We start from the raw sequence: 22,385 nt of genomic DNA, 5'->3' as shown, positions 1-22,385 counted from the left end.
GTTAAATGGGGCCAGACTTGAGTGTGCCTTCATTTTAAAAAATAGCATTGCCTTGCTAACTGGGTAAGAGGCACTTTTTCAAGTGGGTGCTTCTCTTCTATATAGCAGAGGGAGAGTAACTGGCCCTCCTCACCCCAGCGGTATCTTTTCTAGTGGCTGTCTGCTGGTGTTCTTTTGCATCTTTAGGTTGTGAGTCCTTTTGGGACAGGGAGCCATTAGTTATTTGATTTTGATTTTTCTCTGTAAACCGCTTTGTGAACTATTTGCTGAAAAGCGGCATATAAATACTGTTGTTATTATTATTAGTCATCTTTGGTAGTTGAAAATCACCTTCAGGTGATCAGACTAGCGCCAGCACAACAGTTAGTTATTTTGAACAATGTGAACAGACAAGCTAGTACATTTGTGGAATTAAGTGCAAAGCTGCTCTGGCATTAAGAATTTCAGGACTGCAAAACTTACATTAGACAAGACATTTCTTAAATAAAGGTGCTGGGCATTTATGAACAATCTTAGGAGGATGAAATATTGAAAGATGGCAAAGAAGAAGGAACTTGTAATACATTTTATCTTTATTATGTAAATATGATTTGGAAAAATATTGATACATGCAATTATCTGACTGCCTCCCACTGACACTCAGTTTTTGAACTCCACACATAGCATCCAAATGGACTTTTTGTTTTCTTCCTTTTGAGTGGAATTTCTTGGACCAAACAAATGTCTCTTGTGTTATTCTCCTGCCAATTTCCCTTTGCTGTAACAACCATTTTGGTGGCTTATCTAATATTTATTTAAAACTTTATGGCTTGGCAGCCATTCCCAAAGGAAAACTCTAGGAAAAATGCTAGAGCCAAATATAATCCCAGCACTCTTGCTCTCACTTGCTTCTCTGCCCTGACTTCATTAGGAGCTGGGATTTATGGAGTTATATTTGGAAAAGTAATTCGGACTTGCTATATCAAAGAGCAATAGACACAGAAAAGATTTCTGCATTTGACCCAGCTTTTCTTAATCACCTTGGCTATGTGCCAAACCTCTTTGCATATAGAACTGCAAGCAAAAATTATGTTCACATTTTAAATATGCATTTTGCATATGCAAAGATCCCAAATCTATTTTAAATGAATACACTTTGGGGGTTAGTTGTTTAATACAGGATAACATGGTGGTCTGCTAGTGTAGAATTTGTCTGTGGAGCAGGTTATTGAGGAGCCAATCCTATAGAGTCCACCGGTGCACGCTGTCGTAAGCGTGCTGCAAGTCATGTTTATGGGCATGCCAGGGGGCGGTGCGGGAGGGAGGCGGAACTGGTGGTGCTTTGCTCCACCGAATCCTGAGCCTCTATTTTGGGCTGCTGGCCCAGCACGGAGGCTCAAAATTCTACACCAACCCTTGGGTCAACGTAGAATTGAGTAGCCCCATTGCAGGGGCTTTCGTCCCCTTCTCCCAAGGAGCTGCAAATGTTGCCTGTGGAGTGCACTGGATGGAGGGGCAGCCATTTTTTGTGCCACTGCAGCCCTGGGCGCCTGGAGCACAGGATTGGGCTGTGAGTGACAGCCTTCAGTCAATCATCAGGCACAGAAGCTTCACACATCCATCATGATCAGTCTAATTGAGGCCACATCAGCAATATCTGCTCAGGGAAAATGTTGGGGTCATTTCTATGGTGTGTGTAATGTTCTGATTGGAGACTGTGAAAAGTGAAGAATTCATGTACAGTAATTGGAAGACATAAAAGAGGACTCCAAGACCATTCAAGTTTGCTCTGTGGATTATCCTTCTGATAAGGATAAGGAATCCTTCTGGATTATCCTTCTGATGGCATCTCCTTGAACTTGCTTGGGATGACCTAATAGACTCTGATTTCCAGTATCAGGCCTATAATAGTAAATAGAGTATTTGATTTTCATTGTCATATTTATAGTAATTGAACTCAAAAGGCAACTAGTTTTCCAGGGTTTCTTCTTTTCAGATGGTGTCATATGCTTGATAGATGACCACAGATTCAGTTGGAAGAGATAAGAACAGGTTTCGCTAAACAATATTTGCTTTACGTTCAGGCTTAAGAACACTTCCATTCGCTCCAGAACGGACAACTTTTCCACTGTTATTCTTGAAAATCCAAATGACATTGCTCTCATTCCCATGTTTTTTTCATTGTCCTTCCACCTCTGCCCTCCCCTTCAGTGGCATTTATTTTGATGGGATGGCAGTACAGAACTTGCATCACAGTATGGTAATGGAAGAACTGATGTGTCATTGATACAAGCCACAGAACTAGTCATTCCCTGACTCATCTGCAAGATGCAAATATTGGGGCTTTCACCTGAAGGGCATCAGATGCCTATGTGTTCATTCAACCTTTCCCTAAGGTGACTTTTTTGTCCTTGCAGTAGTTTGGTCATCTTGTATTGGTAGTTTGGTGATCACCTTTCATGAATATGTATTTCACAGAACCAGTTCAAATTTACAGAAGAATCACATTGAACAATCCTCTCTGGACAAGAAAACTAATTATTCTTAATAAATCAATTGTCCTTCCTAAGGGGCAGGCCACTTAGGATGTACTGTCATGAACTGCATCCTCTGGATGCAGACACATCCTCTGGGGCAGACACAGAGGTCTCAAGGCACTGGCGTAGCTAGAGGGGGGGCGGCGCACTAAGTTTTTCAGGGAGCCTCCTTGCAGCGTGCAAGTGGCTCCTCCCCCTCCCCTTGGGATCCATTCACTTCCGTTCTCCCCCCCCCCCGCCCACATGGCTCCCAAGGGAGGAGAAGCTGCTTGCACACTTCAGGGAGGCTCCCTGAAAAACTTGGTGCACTGTTGCCCCTCTAGCTACGCCAGTGTCTTAAGGCAGGGGTGTCCAAAGTTTTTGGCAGGAGGGCCACATCAGCTTTCTGACACTGTGTTGGGGGCCGGGGAAGAAAAAGAATTAATTTACATTTAAAATTTGAATAAATTTACATAAGTTTACATAAATGAATATATTAAAGATGAACATAAATGAACGAATGAAGGTCTTGCAATAGCTCAATGCCTATAAAAGGTCTTGCACAAAACAAGGCTGGCCTTTCCTTTGCTGCCGCTGCTGCATCACAGACGTAAAAGAGCAAGCAGTGGAGGGAGCTCTCATCCCACAGCTCACATGAAAGGTCAAACAGTCACCCTCACGCTGAGAGCTGTTGTGTTCGGCCAGTGCGGGCTTCAACAAATCTCCAGAGGGCCAGAGGCTCATTGGAGACTGGGGGCTCCCTGAGGGCCGCATTGAGAGGCCTCGAGGGCCGCAAGTGGCCCCAGGGCCGGGGTTTGGGCACCCCTGTCTTAAGGTAAGGGAATATTTGTTCCCTTACCATAGGGTAAACCTCTACTGCCCTGATGGGTGTACTCAGACCTGTGCCGGTGATTTTGCTTGTGCAAGTCAGAGTGGACCCAGGTAGGTGAAATGAGGCCGGCGGGGTTTTAGCAGAGCTGCTTCCACCAATAACTGCCCCTTCCTGTCCGTGACACTCCCCCAACCCTGCCCATGCCCTCTCTCCATTCTGCCCACCACCCACACCAACTTATTGGCACTGTGGCTCCCTCAGAGTGTGCTGTCGCCTGGCTGCCATTGCTTACGGTTTGCAGCAGCAACCAGGCTGTGCTGTTGGTGCGTCATGTTTTGCTACCGTCTTTAAATGCACTGGACTTTCAGAATGTGAGTTTTAGCCATGCAGCAGGCCCATAGGATTGGGCTGTAAGTCTATTTCAGGTCACTTCTGGTAATGGAGATGAGCTGAATACTCAGACATGGAAAATGTTCTAGAAGCAGGGAGATACAACAATGTACTTAAGTGTGTTTGGGAAACAAATTGTGCCTGCCTTTGTTCAGGACTCTGTGCTTCTAAATTCTCAAAGTCTTTCTTCAAGGTTTATTTCTCTTGGATAAGAAATACTTATGACCCTGTTCAGTAAAGTTTAAACATTCAGAGAACTGAACAACTTGAAAACAAGCAGGGCTCTCAAAGCAACTGCACATAAAGTCCTTGACCTGATCACCTTTCTCAGTATTCTCTTTCCCCTTGCTTCTTTCATATTTAGTTATTTTGATTTTTTTTTCACTGTGATCATTTAATGTGAGATTTGTCGCACCAAAACATAAGAACCAAAGAGGATGAACTGTACTGATTTCCATGCCAGAACAACCCAAAACATGCCAACACTGCAGGGAATTGCTTTGACATTGCAGCAAGAGGGAAAACATTCAAGCCTGGAGTATCACTAACTCCGTTAATAACATTAAGGAAGAGAGCATTTTGACATGTCAGAATGTTCAGCACCTGTTTCAGGATCCAGTAATGACATTTTTCATGGGGAAGTTAAGATTATAGCCAAAGAAATGGTAGTCAGAGCTGCTAATTTCATTTACCCTTCTTTTTGATTGTTTTTAAATAAAGAAAAATTAAATTGCATCCAAATATTTTTTTTGAAGTTTATGCTCAATGCAAAAAGAAATGGCTTTGATGGTGTATAGATTCCATTGATGCTGTAAGCAAAATTGGCAGACTTCCAAGAGAACCAAAAAAGCTTTTATGTCTCCTCCTTTTGTTGCAGATGGACCCAATTCAAAAAGCTGTAATAAATCATACGTTTGGGGTTCCTCTTCCTCACAGAAGAAAGCAAATCATATCGTGCAATATTTGCCAGTTGAGATTTAATTCAGATGTAAGTAGATAATTTTATATCTCCTCAAAAAATGTGTATGCATGAGATAACATTTTTTTTGTCAATGGAACCTGTATGATATGATTTCACATCAGCCTTTTACAAGCCTTTTAAAGCGCATCAGTGTGTATGATTATTTCCTACCCATTGGCCCAGCTTTCCTTTGTAGGTTTCTAATATGCAGTTTAAATTCCTCCACTTATTTTGCACAACTATACGTGATGAAAGAACTGGTGCATCATTGATGCAAGCCACAGGACTAGTCACTCCTGACTCATCTGCAAGCCTCCAATATTTGCATTGTGGCTTGCAACTGAAGGCCACCAGATGTCTATATCTATGTTCATTCATCCTCTCCTGAAGGTGGCTTTATGTCTTTGCAGTAGTTTTGTCATCAGTGTTGGTAGTTTGGCAATCGCCTTTCATGATTACGTACTTTAGAGAACCAATTCAAATTTGCAGAAGAAGCATGTTGTACATTCCATCCTGAATAGGAATACTTTGGATTCCAAGCATGATACTGCATGTTTGAAACCTCCTCCACATGAAAAAACACATAGTGCATAAAATACTAGCATGCTGCTAGAGCCTGAACCAATAGCATTCTAGGCAACTGTGTACTTTTTATGCACATTTGAATTGGTGCACAGAGCATATGTGTGCTCAGGAAGTGCTGGAAAGTAGAGTATCGCCTTGTGAAATCTTCTGGTGCTCTTTTCAAATAATGAAACAAAGGCTGCAATCCTAACCACACTTTCCTGAGAGTAAGCCCCAATGAACAAAATAGGACTTACTTCTGAGTAGACCTGGTTAGGATTGTGCCCTAAAGCATGTTGACCTCACAATTCAGATCCAGTTATATACCAGCAAGTAAAATAACAAGCATAAGGACCTTTCGTTATTTCCTTATTTTCTTGTTGTCCAGGGATAGGTTAGCCCAGTATTTCTCAAACTGTAGGTCACGACCCACTGGAAGGTTGTGACCCAATGTGCTGTGGGTTGCGGTCCAGTGCTCTCTGTTGTACCACAAATTATTTGTGGGAGCCACCAGAGGCTGTTTTTGGGTCGCACCAGGCCTTCAACCCACTCCATTGACGTCTTTGGACTCTAGAATGCCTTGATCAGAAGCAACTTCCAGTTTGCTTCCGCGACTTCAGTCTGGTACTGCAAGGCAGTCTGGAAACTGCAGAGGCCAGTGGAGTGTGTCATGGGCCCAGTGCAACCTGGAACTTCCTAGGGTGGCTTCCGTTCATGCTTTGTGGTGTGACAGGAAGCATCCGTTTGTGACCCAGCATAGCAGATGAGCTTGGTTGCAGCACTACGGCGTTTGAGAACTGCTGGGTCAGCCAATGGCAAAATATGCATACCTAAGAAAAACACAAAAAATTATTGTGGCTTGCTGACAGAGGACACATCCTAAAAAGAAAATTAGCAAATACAAAAAAAGAGTCCTAAAGCAATGACCACATTCCATATTTGGATAGCATGACTTTTCATCTAGAACATTTCAGATAGTTTAAGAGTGTTATGTTACTAGATTCAATCAAAATATAAGTTAAACAGACTTTGGACCATACATGAATGCAGATGTATATGTATCTTAAAATGTGTGCAGCTTGTTTCTCAATGACATTGTGAACCCATTCATTGTACCTATAAATTGCTCTTCAAAATCTTCTTAGAAGAGAGACTTTCATACCTCACATGTGTTTTTAATGTATTCAGTCATATGAATGAAATCATTCAAGGGCACAATCATGAGCTTTCAGAACTAGATAAATAAATATCCTCAAGGCCATATGTACTAACAGACAAAGGGATAACAAATAGATGTGGGTCCATAAAGGAGTCCTTTTGCCCTCGGTGGCTTGCAAGTATTACTCTGGAGCAAAAATTTTTGACCACTGTGCCGTGGCACATTGGTGTGCTGCAGATGGTCCACAGGTGTGTTGTGGGGGTTTGGGGAGGGTTATTTATTAGTAGGGCCATTAAAGGATTTGAGCCCCCTGCCAGCAGCATAGTGTGCCTTATACATTTTAGTGCATTGTCAGTGTGCCTTGAGATGAAAAATGTTGAAAATTGCTGCTCTGGAGGGTTCTTCATTCCATCACAACCTCCTTTCCACCACTGCATCCAGTTTAACATTTTGATAAAGGCATCTCCTGTCTTCTAGTCTGCAAACTGGTCATCTCCCTGTTTCATTATAAAGCAGTAAAGAATATGAACGCATACAAGGGTAATTGATGTATTACCCTTGTCAATGTATCTATATATATATAATTGATATATATAGCATTTATTTTAGGGAAGAATAATAATGTTGGTCTCACTCTAGTCTGCTTTCCAGTTATATCACATCTCTTCTCCATCTGTCCCATCTATGGAACAGCCTTGCAGTAATGTAATGCTTGGAGTAATGCTTTCTCTAATGGTCATAATATACTTGATAAATATGCAAGTAGTTTTGTTCTCCTTTTATATTATTCACTAGTCTAAATTGGGTACTTCTAAAATGTTTTGGAAAGACTTTTCAATGACTAGAGCTTTTGGAGTTTTTGCAAAGACTACTTTCGCTATAGTAGTCTGGCAGCCCAATCCTGAGCTGCCTGGGGCGCGCTGCTGGATTGGCGCCGAGAACTGCTCCTGCCACATCCTGTGTGCCTCAGCCTGCCGTGGGCAACGCCTTGAGAGAAGGGGACTTTGTCCCCTTCCCCGGAATAAGGGAAGCATCCCTGCAATGGAGCTACTCACTTTACCGGAAAAGGCGTTTGTGTAGGGCACCGAGCGGAGCTCCAATGAACCCGCCTCTCTGTCTCCCCACTCCCTCCCCCTGGCATGCCTCCCCCCTGTCCTCTCTCCACCCTCCACCAGCCCCCCCACCTGGAACGCCTCCTCCTCGTCCCCTCCCCACCCTCGCTTACCGTGGTAAGCAGCGGAAGCAGGGCTCCTGTCCAGTGCTAACCCAGCGCTAGCCAAGTGCCAGCCAGCGCTGGGTTAGCACAGGTGGTAGCCCGACGGTAGGACTTGCAGACGTGCCTTACGGCACGTTTGCAATAGTGCGCAATAGCACCAAGCTGCTGCGCCAAGCTCAGGATTGGGCTCTGAGTGAACTCTAGCAACTTGTAAAAACACAGTAGATAAGACTGGCAGAAGTATATTGTATATTGTTTTGCTAGCCTAACGTGAAGGATGAGTTGATATGCAGATCATAGACTCTGAGAAGTATGGATTAAAAAAAAAATCTATACTAGCTATCATAGCCATCAATGCATGCCTGAACCAGAGCACAGATGGTTTTCAAGGCAAGAGATCTTTTTACACAGCCATTTCTTGGATAGCAGAGAGTGGAACAGGCACACTTTATATTGTTTTACTATCCCAGAAATGGAGAATGAAAATTATGTACAGGAGTCAGATCATGAGATGTGGGATTTGAAAACATATGTAGTTCCTGTAAAAATATACAGATGAGATTCTTGAGATTAAAGAAGCTGAAGGCATCTAATTCAAGGGACCACTTTCTCTTACCATGTAGGTATGTCTACCCTGATCCCTACTTAGTTCATCTCATTTTTGGGCAAACAGCACTCCTTGTGCCATGATGAGATTAAGCTTAGTTAGGAAGTAAAACTTACAAGATCTTAATCATGCAGTTCCATACCACACTGACTAGGCTGGTACTGCATTTACATGGTGGGGTATAGATGATATGCAACAAGGGACAGTGTTTCTTAGGAACTGTTAGATGTAGAATGACTTGAGCGGTTACCAAAACTCTAGAAATTTCCCACATTACCACATGTGTATGTAGGACTTTGGAAAAATGGCAAGGACAGCTGCATGTTACGCCAACATCGATATGAGGAAAATGAAATGATCACAGGACTTTTTTATATTACATTTGTTTTGGCATATTCCAGGTTTTGCTTTTCTTTTCTTTTCATTTTTTTTTTTTTTTTTACAAATCCAACATTTCTGTAACTTTTGGCTCTTCCAGATGGTGTGTTTAATCTGGTATTGTCACATGTTGTTCACGCATTCTTTACAGTTGGCTCACATGACATCATCATCCATCAGATGTCCACCCATAGTTTCCCCATGGTTAAACCATCACATTCATGATCAAAGAATGCAGAATGACTGAACTTCAATGAAGCAATGTAAGTGCTTCATTCTGTCTTTTTCTGAGAGGTACATGCACAGATTCAGCAGATGATAGCAGAACCATCAAGGGTATGGAGGTTTCAGTCTATTGTGTTTACTACATGGAAGGAACATTGATGTTCCACATGACTGCAAGTGGAAAAATTACCACTGGCTGAGCTAGTCTGGAAGTGCATACCTTAGTGTAATGTTGTAGCATGACTGACAATTTTGTCTCATGTCAAAGAAGTTAAAGAGTTGTGAATAATGTTCTTTAGGAAACACTGACTTTTGTAGGTACAAGTGGAGCCCTTTCCTTAGATCTCAGAGGCAGGATTTATGTCAATCAGGCAGAAATTCCTTTATTTGTAGTATGTTTGCATTATGACAGTGTTTACTGCCAAATGACTTTATGCATTTCGCTTCAAGAGAAGACAGTTTCTTCTTCTGAAAGAAATGTGTTGTGTGGAGATTCACAGAATCCCAAAATAAATTTTCCAAGAGAAATAGGGAAAGACAGTACAGCTTTTAAAGCCATTTATATTATTGATGTAGAAGTTATCTATGAAGCCTCATGGCAACCACTAAATGTTCAGTATTCCTTCTTGTACAAAGGAAAAAGAAGCATTAGCAAAGAACTCTCAGGATTCTTCATTCTGGGGACAAGCTTTGTTGACCCAGCTTTAAATTACTTTCTTCACCAAGTGAAATCTGTGCTTTATTTTGACATTTGCAGTACAGTCCTGTTTTTGGCTGTTAACATTTAATGGTTAAGTAAATGCACAAGTCATCCAAAACCCTGCAAGAGGTCTGCAATTAAACAGGTTCAGGAAAACACTTTACACTGTCTAGTTTTGTGTAAGAGTTTCAAACCTAAGAAGGAGCTTGTGTGTTTTTATAGAAGCATAAAAATTGACAGGACCCGGAGGCCTTCTGATCCAATTCCTCTGTGCTAAGGTCCTTGCTACTCACCAGCCTTCTCCTCTATATACAGGCAGCCACAAGTAGAGCAAGTACTTGCCAAGCAGCTGGCCCCAAATATGCAAGAAAGGCACAACTCCCCAAGGACAAATTCAATTCAGATTACAGTTTATTGCAGTGGGACACACATGCCAACCATATTTTTGTGATATCAAGGATTATAAACCAAAAAAGCCACCAGTAGATGAATTCACAAATAATGAATGACCTAGTCATGTAACTATAGTGTCTTGAGTCCTCTAACTGCTACTGTGGTAATGTCCAGGCATAGATCTGTAGTCCTGGGAGGTTAAACATGCTGGCAGATCCCATTGGATCATAGCTATCCAAATGAATAATATTTATTTTCCCTGTTTGTACATCCCAGAATGCATTGCAGAACAGATGACTGAGCCACTGTCACAGTAAATGACATCACGTGCCATATGGCTTTTCCAGGCAAAGCCAATCCCATAATTCAAACTGTAGTGTTTACTTATTATTTGATGGTTGTCCCATTTCTATGATTATTTTTCAGCACCTAGCTTTTATTTTCCAAATAAAAATAAACTCGGCCGAATCCACTCAGCTGAAGTGGCTGGCTAATATTACAAGAAGCTACATAATGCAGGATTTAGTTACTTTTCCAGACTTCAGTCCAACGGAGAGTTTTATGATTCATTTAGACCAGAATCCACAGAACAGTGAAACTCATGCCACGAACCCAAGGAGGGTTTTGGACTTGTTTCCCATGAACAACAGCTTCCCATGTTCCATGGCATACTACTTTTGGAACTGAAAAGAGCTGCAAATGTAGTTTTAATAACATGGCATGGGAGCTTGTGGTGAATGGGGAAGAAGTCAAACATTTGATAGGGCTCTTGCATGACCCTAACTGGGTCTTTGGACTCAGCCAATATTTTATTGTTTCTGTGAGATGATATCCCAGCCTGAAGGCACATGATGCATAATTCTGCTGAAGCCTAAGTAGGTATGGTCCTCCATGAATAGGCAACTTGGTTGGATCCAGAGAAAGTAACAATGCAATCCTATGCATGTTTACTCAGAAATATGTTCTGTTGGATTCAGTGAGACTTGGTCCCAGGTGTGTATTTTATTGCAACTCTAGTCGTCCTCAAGCACAGCTGAAATTAATGATACAATTTATTTGCAACTAAAAGCCCAATCCAAACAGCCATGCTACAGCATGCATCCATGTCAAAAAAGCATGCATTTCTATCCCTTCCAGAGCCTCCCAACACACACCCCTTTCTCTTCTTGGTCTTGTGCCAGCTCTATTGCTGGTACAGGCCCACCATAGCATACAGTGCTACCTGTTTTGGTGTGCCTGCATGCTATAGCAGGGGGGAGGATAGGACTGGGCTGTAATTTATGTTGGCCTATATGAGTAAAAGCAAAACATGACTGCTGCATAGTGTATGGCTGTATGGTCATTTCCACTGAGTTCCAGTAGAATTTTGACCACAAAAATATACCCACTGAAACCTACATAACTTGGCCAGGATGAAGAGTGGAGGTGAATGTGGTGATAAGATTTTACTGAATGTGAAAGACACCTTTAAGATGAAAAAGGTGTGAAATTATCATGTTTTTAGGTTTAGCTGACCTGGACTTATTGAATTTCTTATACTAATGATACATATTTGTCTTAATGATAACTAATATTTCCATACAGGTATTCCAAAAATATTAATTTCATTTGTCAACCATCTGTTCTAACCAGTGATACGCAAGAACAGGGGGTGCCATTTCATATTCCATCTGTAAAGGGAAAGATACGTAGTTATGAGATTAACCGCCCAATCTTATGGGTGGCTTCCACTGATAGAATGAGCTTTCCACCAATGGAAGTCCCAGTTTGCTGGCACTGCAGCTGCAGTGCCAACATGCACAGCACAGCTACCAGCACGAAAGGTTGGCAACTGTTAACATGCCACCAGAGCGTGCAGCCATGTCTGGAGAAGGTGAGTTGGCACGGAGGGTGGGTTGTGGGTGAGGTTTGGGCAGTTAGGAGATGTGTCGGGGAGGACAGGAGGTGTGTATCAGTGGCAACAGCATTGCCAATATCCTATGCCCCCCCAGCCTTGCCACTTCCTTAGATCTACTCAGACTTGAGCCAGCCAAAGAGCAAAAAAGTATCATGGCACAGTGTGTAATTTAGAATTTTGTTTACTTACCTCTTCATCAAACCATGTTCCTTGGCCAGCTCACAGGATGCAGTAGAATCTGCATCAGCACCACTGCACACTACAGGCTAGCCAAGGATAGTATAGGGTAGTAATTTGTAAAACAAACATTTGAGCTATAGGTAGTTTTGTATTTTACTAGAATTGTCAGCACAGTTGGCTGAAATCATTACAAGCTGGCCTGCAATAAGATACTTCTGCTGTGAAGTATAATTGCATGTGATACTAAACTTGGGGCAAAAGAGACGGTTCTCTCTTAATAGCACACAGAACCTTAAGTTGAGAATTACTGTCATCTGATGTGCTGTAAAATGAATGAGCTGTAAAATGCTTTTCTTATAAGGGAATTAGGCAAATCCATGGCGGATATGTCTATCAATAGCTTTGTCATGTTGGCTGTGTGCTATCTGCAGTTCAGAGGTGGTATGTTTCTGAATACCAGTTGTTGGTGAGCAATGGTGGGAGAGGGCTGTCACCTTAATGCCCTGTTGTTAATTTCCAGAAACATCTAACTGGAGCTTAGGTGTGATCCAACCATGCCCTACTTATGTTCTTATTTGCTGCCTTCTTAAGTTTTTGCCACATGAAAACTGCTCTAACCAGCAAGTTATTTTTATTCAGTGACTCACCATGTACATCTGGTATTTTTTTTCCTATGCCACAGCAAACATTTTGGTGATTTTTCTTTTGGCAAAGAGGAAATCATTAGATTCACACTGTTAGCATTCCCCATATTAATTCCTGTCAGTCTAGTTCAGTCTTATACGGCCGACATCACAGTCGAGCCTATCAATGCCTGTTCCACCATAAGCTGTATGAAGCAAATGCTCTTGAAGCATCTGTCATTGATTCTTCATGTTTGACTATATACAGTCACCCTTCTGGATCCATGGGGGATTGGTTTCAGAGCTCCCATGGATACTAAAATCTGTGGAGGCAGGAGTTCTGGCTTAAGGTGAGGTGGTGGCAGGAATGCAGCACTGCATTGCCTTATCTGTGACCCTCCTGAGGTTGTGCTGGGTTTACAGTCCACTTCATTGGCCTCCCCATGCCTCAGAATGCCTCCCAGACACAACTGGAAGTCGCTGATGCAAACTGGAAGTCACAGGTATGAACTGGAAGTCATTTCTGGTCACTTCCTGAAGGTGTTTTGAGGCACTGGAAGCCAATAATGTCCTTTTTTAAATCCAAAAAATCAAATCTGTGGCTCAAATCCATGGAAACCAAGACCAGAACTTTGGAGAGTCCACTGTATGATAATGGAAAATGATCTCAATGTTTCTTAGACTCTCCCAACTCACTTGACAACATGATATTGCCATGTTAATCCTTGCCTAAATAGGGATGAGACTAAATATCAAGCTTCAACCTAAGTTTGCTTTCTATTGCGTACATTTTCTGGTCACATTTTGAAGCACCTATTACAGAGGTAGCCTGCTTCTGATTAAGCTTCTGCTTTGATCTGAATTGAAAATGAAATATTGAAAGGTCTCAGATCGCCATTAGGGACTCACTTCTTCTCCAGATGGAATCCAAAATGGCAGTTGAAATGAGTCCCCTGTGGCTGTCAGAAATGTAGTTCTTCTGTAAGAATGAGCATACAGGTGTATTTGTAATGTTGACCTGCACCCTGGAATAGCAGCCAGATCTTTGAAAAATGGCTTTTAAGTGAAATGACTAATAAATCCTGTTCTACTAGTTTTCAATAGGTTAAAATGAGCAGTTAAGAAGGGGGAAAAGCCATTGCTGCATAAATAGACAGGATTTCATTTGTACTGGAGCACTTTGTTATAAGCATAAATGCCTCCTTGTACGGCCTTATAAAGATGCCTTCTGGGATATTCATAGAATAGATTATCCTTTCCCCAGCTCTGCTTATTTTCTCTGCATCAGTGGTCTTGTCATGATAATCAACTTTTTTTGTCCCAACCATCAATCACTCTTGATTACAGCTGGGTAGAAGTTCTGTGCTGTTGATCAGCTCATCAGCGTGCATAATATTATACCTGGAGACTAGTGAAAAATCATCCCACAGTGGGAACTCACTTCACAGGGTTTGACAAATGTACTTTCAGCTACTGAGCCTCCCCTTTGCAGTTGTCACATCTACCTTTTGATTGTAGGCTTTCTGAATTTCATTGCATAGAGCAATTTGAATGCTAAAATGTTATCCTGGGTTGTTGCAACCTGTCCCATTTCATTATGACAATATTGCAGTAATTATTATTAACATGAATTATGGATCAAAAGCTGAGGCAGTACTGTTGGCCAAGGGATGGAGCAAAAATCACTGGTTTGCCCACTCAGAAATATCCTTTGATTTGGATATAGTAACATATTGTCCTCAAAGATTTTTTAAAAAAATTTATATGACAATAGGTGCTTTTGAACAACATAAAAAGAACAATTTATAGTTCTCCTAATATGGTACTTCCAAGATGTGCAGATGAGGTAGAAATGGAAAGCAAGGTAGAAAGTTGAAGAATAAAATGAGGAAAGGACTTGATAAGAACTCAACTGTGTGTTTTTTTTTTAATCTATAAAAAGGTCTGATTAGATAAAGCTAATTTTCCTATTCATCTGGCCATGTTTTACCACAGTGATCAATGGTTTTATTACCTTAAGCAATGCAGGCAAACAGATGGTCTTATATTTTCATTAGACCAGATGCTTCAGTGTATGTTTTTGACTCTTACTCTAATCTACTCTATAGTACAAAACCACTGGTAGATATCATTGTTCAATACACTTTTTGTCTGGGCACAGTCCAGTAAACACTTGAGACAACACACGTGGGAGAAGGGGCCCCTTTATTAGCATTTTAATACAGAAAAGGAGGCTGAGACCTGAAGTTGCAGGGGCAGCAAAACCCCTGTGTGGTGCGGAGGCAGAACCACTGGGCGACCCCAGAACCAAATCTGTCCCCCAGGCTGGATGTGCACCCGACTCCAAGCTACGCCCTGTTCTTGGGCGACGCAGCTCATCCAGGTTTGTCCCATAAGGAGAAGGCAGCCGGACCGCGGGCTGTGCCGCCGCTGAGCCTCTGAGGAGGACCCCCATGGTCCCGGCCAGGGCCCCAGTCAGTGTCCTCGTGCCGCTGAGCCACTGAGGACTGCTATTGGGTTCTGCCCTGCCTATGCTGTCTGAAGGTGCACTCCACAGTCCCAAGCACGCCTCAACTGCACCACCTGCCACAAGGAGGGGTCAGCCTAGCGCTTGAACCCCCGCTCCCAAACAAGGGGAGAAGCACCTTAAGGCCATCCTGCGGGTCTCTCAGAAAGATGTCCGCCCCCTGCTCAGACAAGTGCCCCCAATTCCTCTATAGAGAGCAGGCATCGAGAAGGCAAAGGCTGGATGCACAATGACCCGTCCACCGGTCCATGCCACAAACTGGCCAATCTCTTTGGCAGCCTTCCTCATCCTCTCCACCTTAGCACAGCGGCTGGCATCATGCCACACCCGCCGGTGTAGGAAGTCCAACCAGACCACCATGATGCCGGGCAGCCAACCCTGAAGGGTGGTGAGCTCCTTGCCTGCTCTGGGCCTAAGTGGCAGCCCAGACATCCAACACAGATCATTTTCACGCCGGTGGATCATCAATATGTCAGGTGACAAGTTCTCCTTCAATTACTCTGCCATTGTGGGCAGCAGCTGGCCCCACCGCATCCCCCGCTTGGCCAGCCAGCCAACTTGCATGGCGGTGCCAAGCCCAAGCTGCGTTCCAAATTGCCTCACAGCTGCCTACTTGCAGGCCCAAACTACCATGGAATGACCGCAGAACAGTTCAAGAACCAGCTTCTCGCTGCATCCTGCAGAAGGGGAAAGAGAAGTTATTGCCACAGCCCCTGCCCTTTCTAAGCAGGTTGTCATCAGACCATCGCCCCTCCCTTGCAACGTAAGCAAATTTCATGTCAATCCTCGCACATGATGCTGGGGGTAGCTGGCTTATGCCTATCAGCAACTATAAAGGCGGCTCTACTAAAACCCGCCAGTATCTTCCATGTTTTGCAAGTCCCTAGCGTAATGCCGCCATCCGCTCCTGGGCCTAACTGAAAGGCCTTTTTCTCTAGCACCAGTAGTGAAGGCATGAGAGACAAAAAGGGTGGGGGGAGGACCTTCCTTTGGGAAGGGAGCTGACCTGCCACATCTGCTGAACCTACATGTCTTCCTCTGGCAGCTGGATCTGAAAGGTTATGCCACCCATGCTCAGGTGCCATACTGGTCCATGTTGAGCCAAGGACTCAGAGGACTGCACTCAGAGTCTAGGCATGCCCCTGAGCCGTCTGCCAGGATGCTCTTCCTAAAAGGGGAGAAGAACCTCAGCTCTGTCCTTATTTATTCAAGAGACATGCTGGGCAAAAGTGTCTGCATGTTCATTTCAAAATGCCTATAGAAGTGAAGCTCTCCCCAGACGCTTGCAGAGTCCCAATGCTGGTTGCAACTTGGAACTTACAAAACTAACAGAATACCTTTGTCCCAGGCCAAGAAACTAGCAACTACACTGCTACATTGATTTAATGGTGACCGATGGTCGGGTCAAAGGCTTCAATCAATGAAGTAAACAGGGGGGGATCTAACTGGTGCCGCTCCCCTTTGTGGCTGCTGGCGGAGGCAGTGCATCCTCTGCAGCTATCCTGTGCTCAGCCTCAGGGTCCAGACTGGGGCCAACTCCACCCTAAGGTGTGCAGAGACTGCTTGCTTTATGCTGCTGAGCCAGCAGCCTTCAAAAGTGTGTGGGATCTGCACCCATGGCACATCCCCCAGCACCTAGGACTACTAAGCCTTGCCGCTAGTTATCAGGTGACTGCTACATTTCCAGCTCCCCCAAGCCCCTTTGGGCAGCATAACCAGCCATGCCTCGATCCCCACTGTGGGATCCTCCACCCCCAGTGGGGTTTTACTCATTAGCAAAAGTCCTAAGTCTAGAAATGCTGCTCACAAGCATAGCCCTGCTGAGCACAATACACCATAGCCCTGACCGGCATGGTGTCTTATGTCCCCATATTCCAACTGGCTGGTCCACAGAGGGCACATCCAAATCACGGCTGAGGCGTAAATCAAAATCCCTTTAGCCAAATTGCCCGATACTTACAACTCCCTCCCCTCCCCAACCAAGGGGGGGCAATATCCCTGTAAGATACTGTGAGTTTCTCTACCATCCCGACCACCAGACCCTGGGCTGCTCCTTGTCAGGTGCACAGTCTAAGTTGCCCGGGTTTGTTTGTTTGTTTGTGTTTGTTTTTGGGGGGAGGCAGCAGCCACAGCCAACTGCGCAAGCCAGTAAGGTGCTCCCTTTTAGGCCACCCGGGGGGGGGGGCTGAATTGGGCTGGGGGTAATGCCCTCCTACAGGTTGGTCCAAGATGGGAAGCCCCAGTTCCTTGCATCCCCATGTGCCCCTTTAGGAGATACTGGATCTGTGCTGGCTTGCACTCACAGGAGTTCATCTTATGCCTGTATACTCATCAGTAAGTCCCATTAAAATCGATGGAATACACTCCCAGGAAAGCGTGGATAGATTTGTAGCCTTAAGTCCAGCTATGTCTACACGGAAACAAGACCCCTTATCCTCAGTGGGACTTATTCCTTTGAAGTTGGAGCAAGGATCTGAGCCCTGTGTTCCAAGCCTCTGCATGCCCCCTCAAAAGCAAGCCCCCATTATCGCCCAAGGGGCATACTCTCTGGAAAGTGGGCGAGGACTGCAGCCCTATGACCAAGCCTCCGTGTGCCTATTCAGAAGCAAGCACCTTATAGCCCAAGGGGTTTACTCCTTGGAAAGTGGGGTGAGGACTGCAGCCCGATGATCCCCGCCTGCATGCCCATTCAGAAGCAAGGCCCCTTATAGTCCATGGGGCTTACTCCCAGGAAAGTGTGGCTAGTAGTTGGCAACCTTCAGTCTCGAAAGACTATGGTATCGCGCTCTGAAAGGTGGTTCTGGAACAGCATCCAGTGTGGCTGAAAAGGCCAATCCGGGAGTGACAATCCCTTCCACACTGGGAGCAAGTGCAGTCTGTCCCTGGTCTGTCTCCCTGGCTATGGGCCTTCCTTCTTTGCCTCTTAGCCTCAGACTGTTGGCAAAGTGTCTCTTCAAACTGGGAAAGGCCATGTTGCACAGCCTGCCTCCAAGCGGGCCGCTCAGAGGCCAGGGTTTCCCACTTGTTGAGGTCCACTCCTAAGGCCTTCATATCCCTCTTGCAGATGTCCTTGTATCGCAGCTGTGGTCTACCTGTAGGGCGCTTTCCTTGCACGAGTTCTCCATAGAGGAGATCCTTTGGGATCCGGCCATCATCCATTCTCACGACATGACCGAGCCAACGCAGGCGTCTCTGTTTCAGTAGTGCATACATGCTAGGGATTCCAGCACGTTCCAGGACTGTGTTGTTTGGAACTTTGTCCTGCCAGGTGATGCCGAGAATACGTCGGAGGCAGCGCATGTGGAAAGCATTCAGTTTCCTCTCCTGTTGTGAGTGAAGAGTCCATGACTCGCTGCAGTACAGAAGTGTACTCAGGACGCAAGCTCTGTAGACCTGGATCTTGGTATGTTCCGTCAGCTTCTTGTTGGACCAGACTCTCTTTGTGAGTCTGGAAAACGTGGTAGCTGCTTTACCGATGCGCTTGTTTAGCTCGGTATCGAGAGAAGGAGTGTTGGAGATCGTTGAGCCAAGGTACACAAAGTCATGGACAATCTCCAGTTCATGCACAGAGATTGTAATGCAGGGAGGTGAGTCCACATCCTGAACCATGACCTGTGTTTTCTTCAGGCTGATTGTCAGTCCAAAATCTTGGCAGGCCTTGCTAAAACGATCCATGAGCTGCTGGAGATCTTTGGCAGAGTGGGTAGTGATAGCTGCATCGTCGGCAAAGAGGAAGTCACGCAGACATTTCAGCTGGACTTTGGACTTTGCTCTCAGTCTAGAGAGGTTGAAGAGCTTTCCATCTGATCTGGTCCAGAGATAGATGCCTTCTGTTGTAGTTCCAAAGGCCTGCTTCAGCAGGACAGCGAAGAAGATCCCAAACAAGGTTGGTGCAAGAACACAGCCCTGCTTCACGCTGCTTCGGATGTCAAAGGGGTCTGATGTGGAGCCATCAAAGACAACAGTGCCCTTCATGTCCTTGTGGAAGGATCTGATGATGCTGAGGAGCCTGGGTGGACATCCGATCTTGGGGAGAATCTTGAAGAGGCCATCCCTGCTGACCAGGTCGAAAGCCTTTGTGAGATCTATGAAGGCTATAAAGAGTGGCTGTCGTTGTTCCCTGCATTTCTCCTGCAGTTGTCTAAGGGAGAATACCATATCAGTGGTGGACCTGCTGGCTCGGAATCCGCACTGTGATTCTGAATAAACGCTCTCTGCAAGTACCTGGAGCCTCTTTAGTGCAACTCGGGCAAACAACTTTCCTACAACGCTAAGGAGAGAGATGCCACGGTAGTTGTTGCAGTCACCCCTGTCACCTTTGTTCTTGTACAGCGTGATGATGTTTGCATCCCTCATGTCTTGAGGTACTCCACCTTCTCTCCAGCAGAGACAAAGGATTTCATGCAGCTCAGTGACGATGATCTCTTTGCAGCACTTTAGGACTTCAGCAGGGATGCTGTCTTTTCCAGGTGCCTTGCCAAAGGCAAGGGAGTCCAGGGCCACGTGAAGTTCTTCTAGGGTTGGTTCACTGTCAAGCTCTTCCAGCACAGGCAGGCACTCAATGTTGTTCAGTGCTTCTTTGGTGACTACCTTTTCTGTGGAATATAGCTCAGAGTAGTGCTGCACCCAGCGTTCCATCTGCTGCGCCCGATCCTGGATGACCTCGCCTGTGGCAGACTTCAGAGGGGCAATTTTCTTCTGTGTTGGACCTAGGGCCTGCTTGATACCATCATACATCCCCTTGATGTTGCCCGTGTCAGCTGCTATCTGTATCTCGGAACAGAGCTGGAGCCAGTAGTCGTTAGCACATCTCCTGGCAGTCTGCTGGACTTTGCTGCGAGCAGCTCGGAGGACCTGCAGGTTGCGCTCACTGGGACAGGCCTTGTGTGCTGCTTGAGCTCTCCTCTTTTCTTCAGTGACTGGTGTCAACTCCTCAGAGTGGGCTTCAAACCAGTCTGCCGTCTTGTTGGTCTTCTTGCCAAATATGGACAAGGCGTTGTTGTAAATGGCATTCTTGAAATGTTCCCATCTGTTGGATGCGTTTGCATCGACCGGGCCTGGAAGAGATTCCTCAAGCGCTCGTGCAAATTCCTCCACTTTTCTCTGATCCCTGGTCTTGCTCGTATCAATGCACGAGGGGCACGAGAGGGGTTTGTGTGTATCAGGAAGTTGAATAGGGAGCAGTGGTGAGACAAAGTGTGGCTAGGATTGTGGCTAGTCCAGGGCTCTATATGCCTACTCAGAAGCAAGGCCCATTATAGACTATGGGGCTTACTCCCAGGAAAGTGTGTCTAGGATTGCAGCCTGAGTCCAAGCCTCTGAATGCCTACTCAGAAGCAAGCCCCATTATAGTCCAAGGGGCTTCCTCCCTGGAAAGCGTGGTTGGGGTTGCAGCCCCAGTGCTTAAGCCTCTGCCTGGCTCCTCAGATGTAAGCCCCATTACAGTCCCTAGGGCTTACTCCCATGAAAGTGGGTGACAGTGGAGGCGCCTACATCACTTTGCTTTTCTTTTGTTGTCTCCTTTGGCTTTTTATATAATCATGATATAATCCCACGTGCGCGGAGACCCGGTGACGCCAGTAGGGAGACCTGGCTCCAAGTTGGAAGGTGGCAGCCTGCCCCCTCCACCCAGCAACCCAAGTGGGCGCCCTTCCGGGAAGCAGCAACAGGAGTTGTGAGCACCATGTGCACTGGAAACCCCAGCGAGGCCAGTAGGAAGACCTGGCTCCGATCTGGAAGGCGGAAGCCTGCCCCCTCCACCCACCAGGCCAGGGACTGAGTGCACACTCCAAGCATGTCTGCTCAAAAGCAAATCCCCCTGCACTCCACAGGGCTTACTCCCAGGAAAGTGTACCTGGACTGCACCTTATCCTATCCTTGGGCAGAGCCTGTTCAAACCCCCATCCCCACCTTACAGATCAAACACACTGTACGTGGGATCCATGTAAAGGAGGCTTTCTCGGAAGTTGCACCAGTCCGGAGTCCAAGGTGGCTGGATGGAGTCAGGTCCGCTTGGTGCCCACAAGCAAAGAAGGAAGGGGGGCTGTTGCTGTGTCCTTAAATTACCTCTGCTCCCCCCAGCCACAGCCCTCCGCCAATCCCCTCAGGGGAAGGGGCTGGTGTGTTCAGGCCTGGCCATACAAACTCCAATCTCCCTGCTGTAATTGGGCGATCGGGATTATACCATGATTATATAAAAAGCCAAAGGAGACAACAGAAGAAAAGCAAAGTGATGTAGGTCAGTGGAGGAAATGGGGGAAAGAACTGTGGCTATTACGTATACTTAGTGCCCAACTCTATCCCCCACCATGCTGCAGCAGTGGTTCTCACACATTTAGCACTAGGACCCACTTTTTAGAATGACAATTTGTCAGGATCCACCGGAAGTGATGTCATGATTGGAAGTGACATCAACAACCAGGAAAATTTTTGGCAATCCTAGGCTGCAATCCTACCCACGCTTACAAAGGAGTAAGTCCCATTTACTGTCATTGTTAAAAGAATATACATAGTAGCTTGTAAAAAGTGCAGGTCTGTAACATTTCCCCAAATGCAGTCACATACCATGGTACCATCAAGTATGCTATATTAAAAATAAAACATTGAAATAAACGGGGACCCACCTGAAATCGGCTCACAACCCACCTAGTGGGTCCCAACCCACAGTTTGAGAAACACTGTCGTATTCAGCCACACTGAATGCACAAAGAGGTGCACACTGCACCACACTGTGGTGGTGGGGGCAACCTGAAGGAAAATGAGGTACGTAAAAAACATGTTCACTCTGCATAAATTTACAGACTGCCTATGGGTCTCCTCAGACTTTTGCCAACCATTTGGGTGGCATGTGTCAGAGGAGAGGAAAGGGGTGTAAGATTTTAAAAAGAGGAGATAAGATCTGGTGCGTGTGACTGCCACTGGATTCACCTCCTCCCTCCCCCAACAGGGCCCTTTACTCACCTTCCCTGAACTGCTCCCCCACATCGACTGACCTTCACTGGAGCAGGTTGCCAGCCACAGGAGTTGGCCACCAGCAGCATGCCCCATGCATCATTGGCAGCAACGTAGGTCAGTGGGACAGTATTCTACTGCAGTAAATCAGATGTTAAGGTGGGGACGTTAGGCTTAGTCGCTGAATGATCAAAGGAAAAAAAATTCTCCTTATATTCTTTTTGGTTTAAGACCAACCAAAGGGACCTCTTCTCCCTGAACCAGATTTTTACCAATTACACAAAAAT

At 45.3% G+C, this 22,385-nt stretch overlaps 1 protein-coding gene across 1 annotated transcript in view; it reads left to right on the top strand.

The window, feature by feature from the left end:
* The window catches only part of ZNF385D (zinc finger protein 385D), a 392,444-nt gene that overhangs the window by 261,740 nt on the left and 108,319 nt on the right, over window positions 1-22,385 (top strand). Inside the window, 1 exon segment of the mRNA XM_066628214.1 lies at window positions 4,595-4,705. Within this exon segment, the coding sequence (XP_066484311.1) occupies window positions 4,595-4,705 (111 nt within the window).

This window comes from Tiliqua scincoides, chromosome 5 (genome assembly GCF_035046505.1).
Source record: "Tiliqua scincoides isolate rTilSci1 chromosome 5, rTilSci1.hap2, whole genome shotgun sequence".
Lineage (NCBI taxonomy): Eukaryota > Metazoa > Chordata > Lepidosauria > Squamata > Scincidae > Tiliqua > Tiliqua scincoides.
Note: the sequence above shows the minus strand (reverse complement) of the source record. Positions and strands in the feature narration are given on the sequence as shown.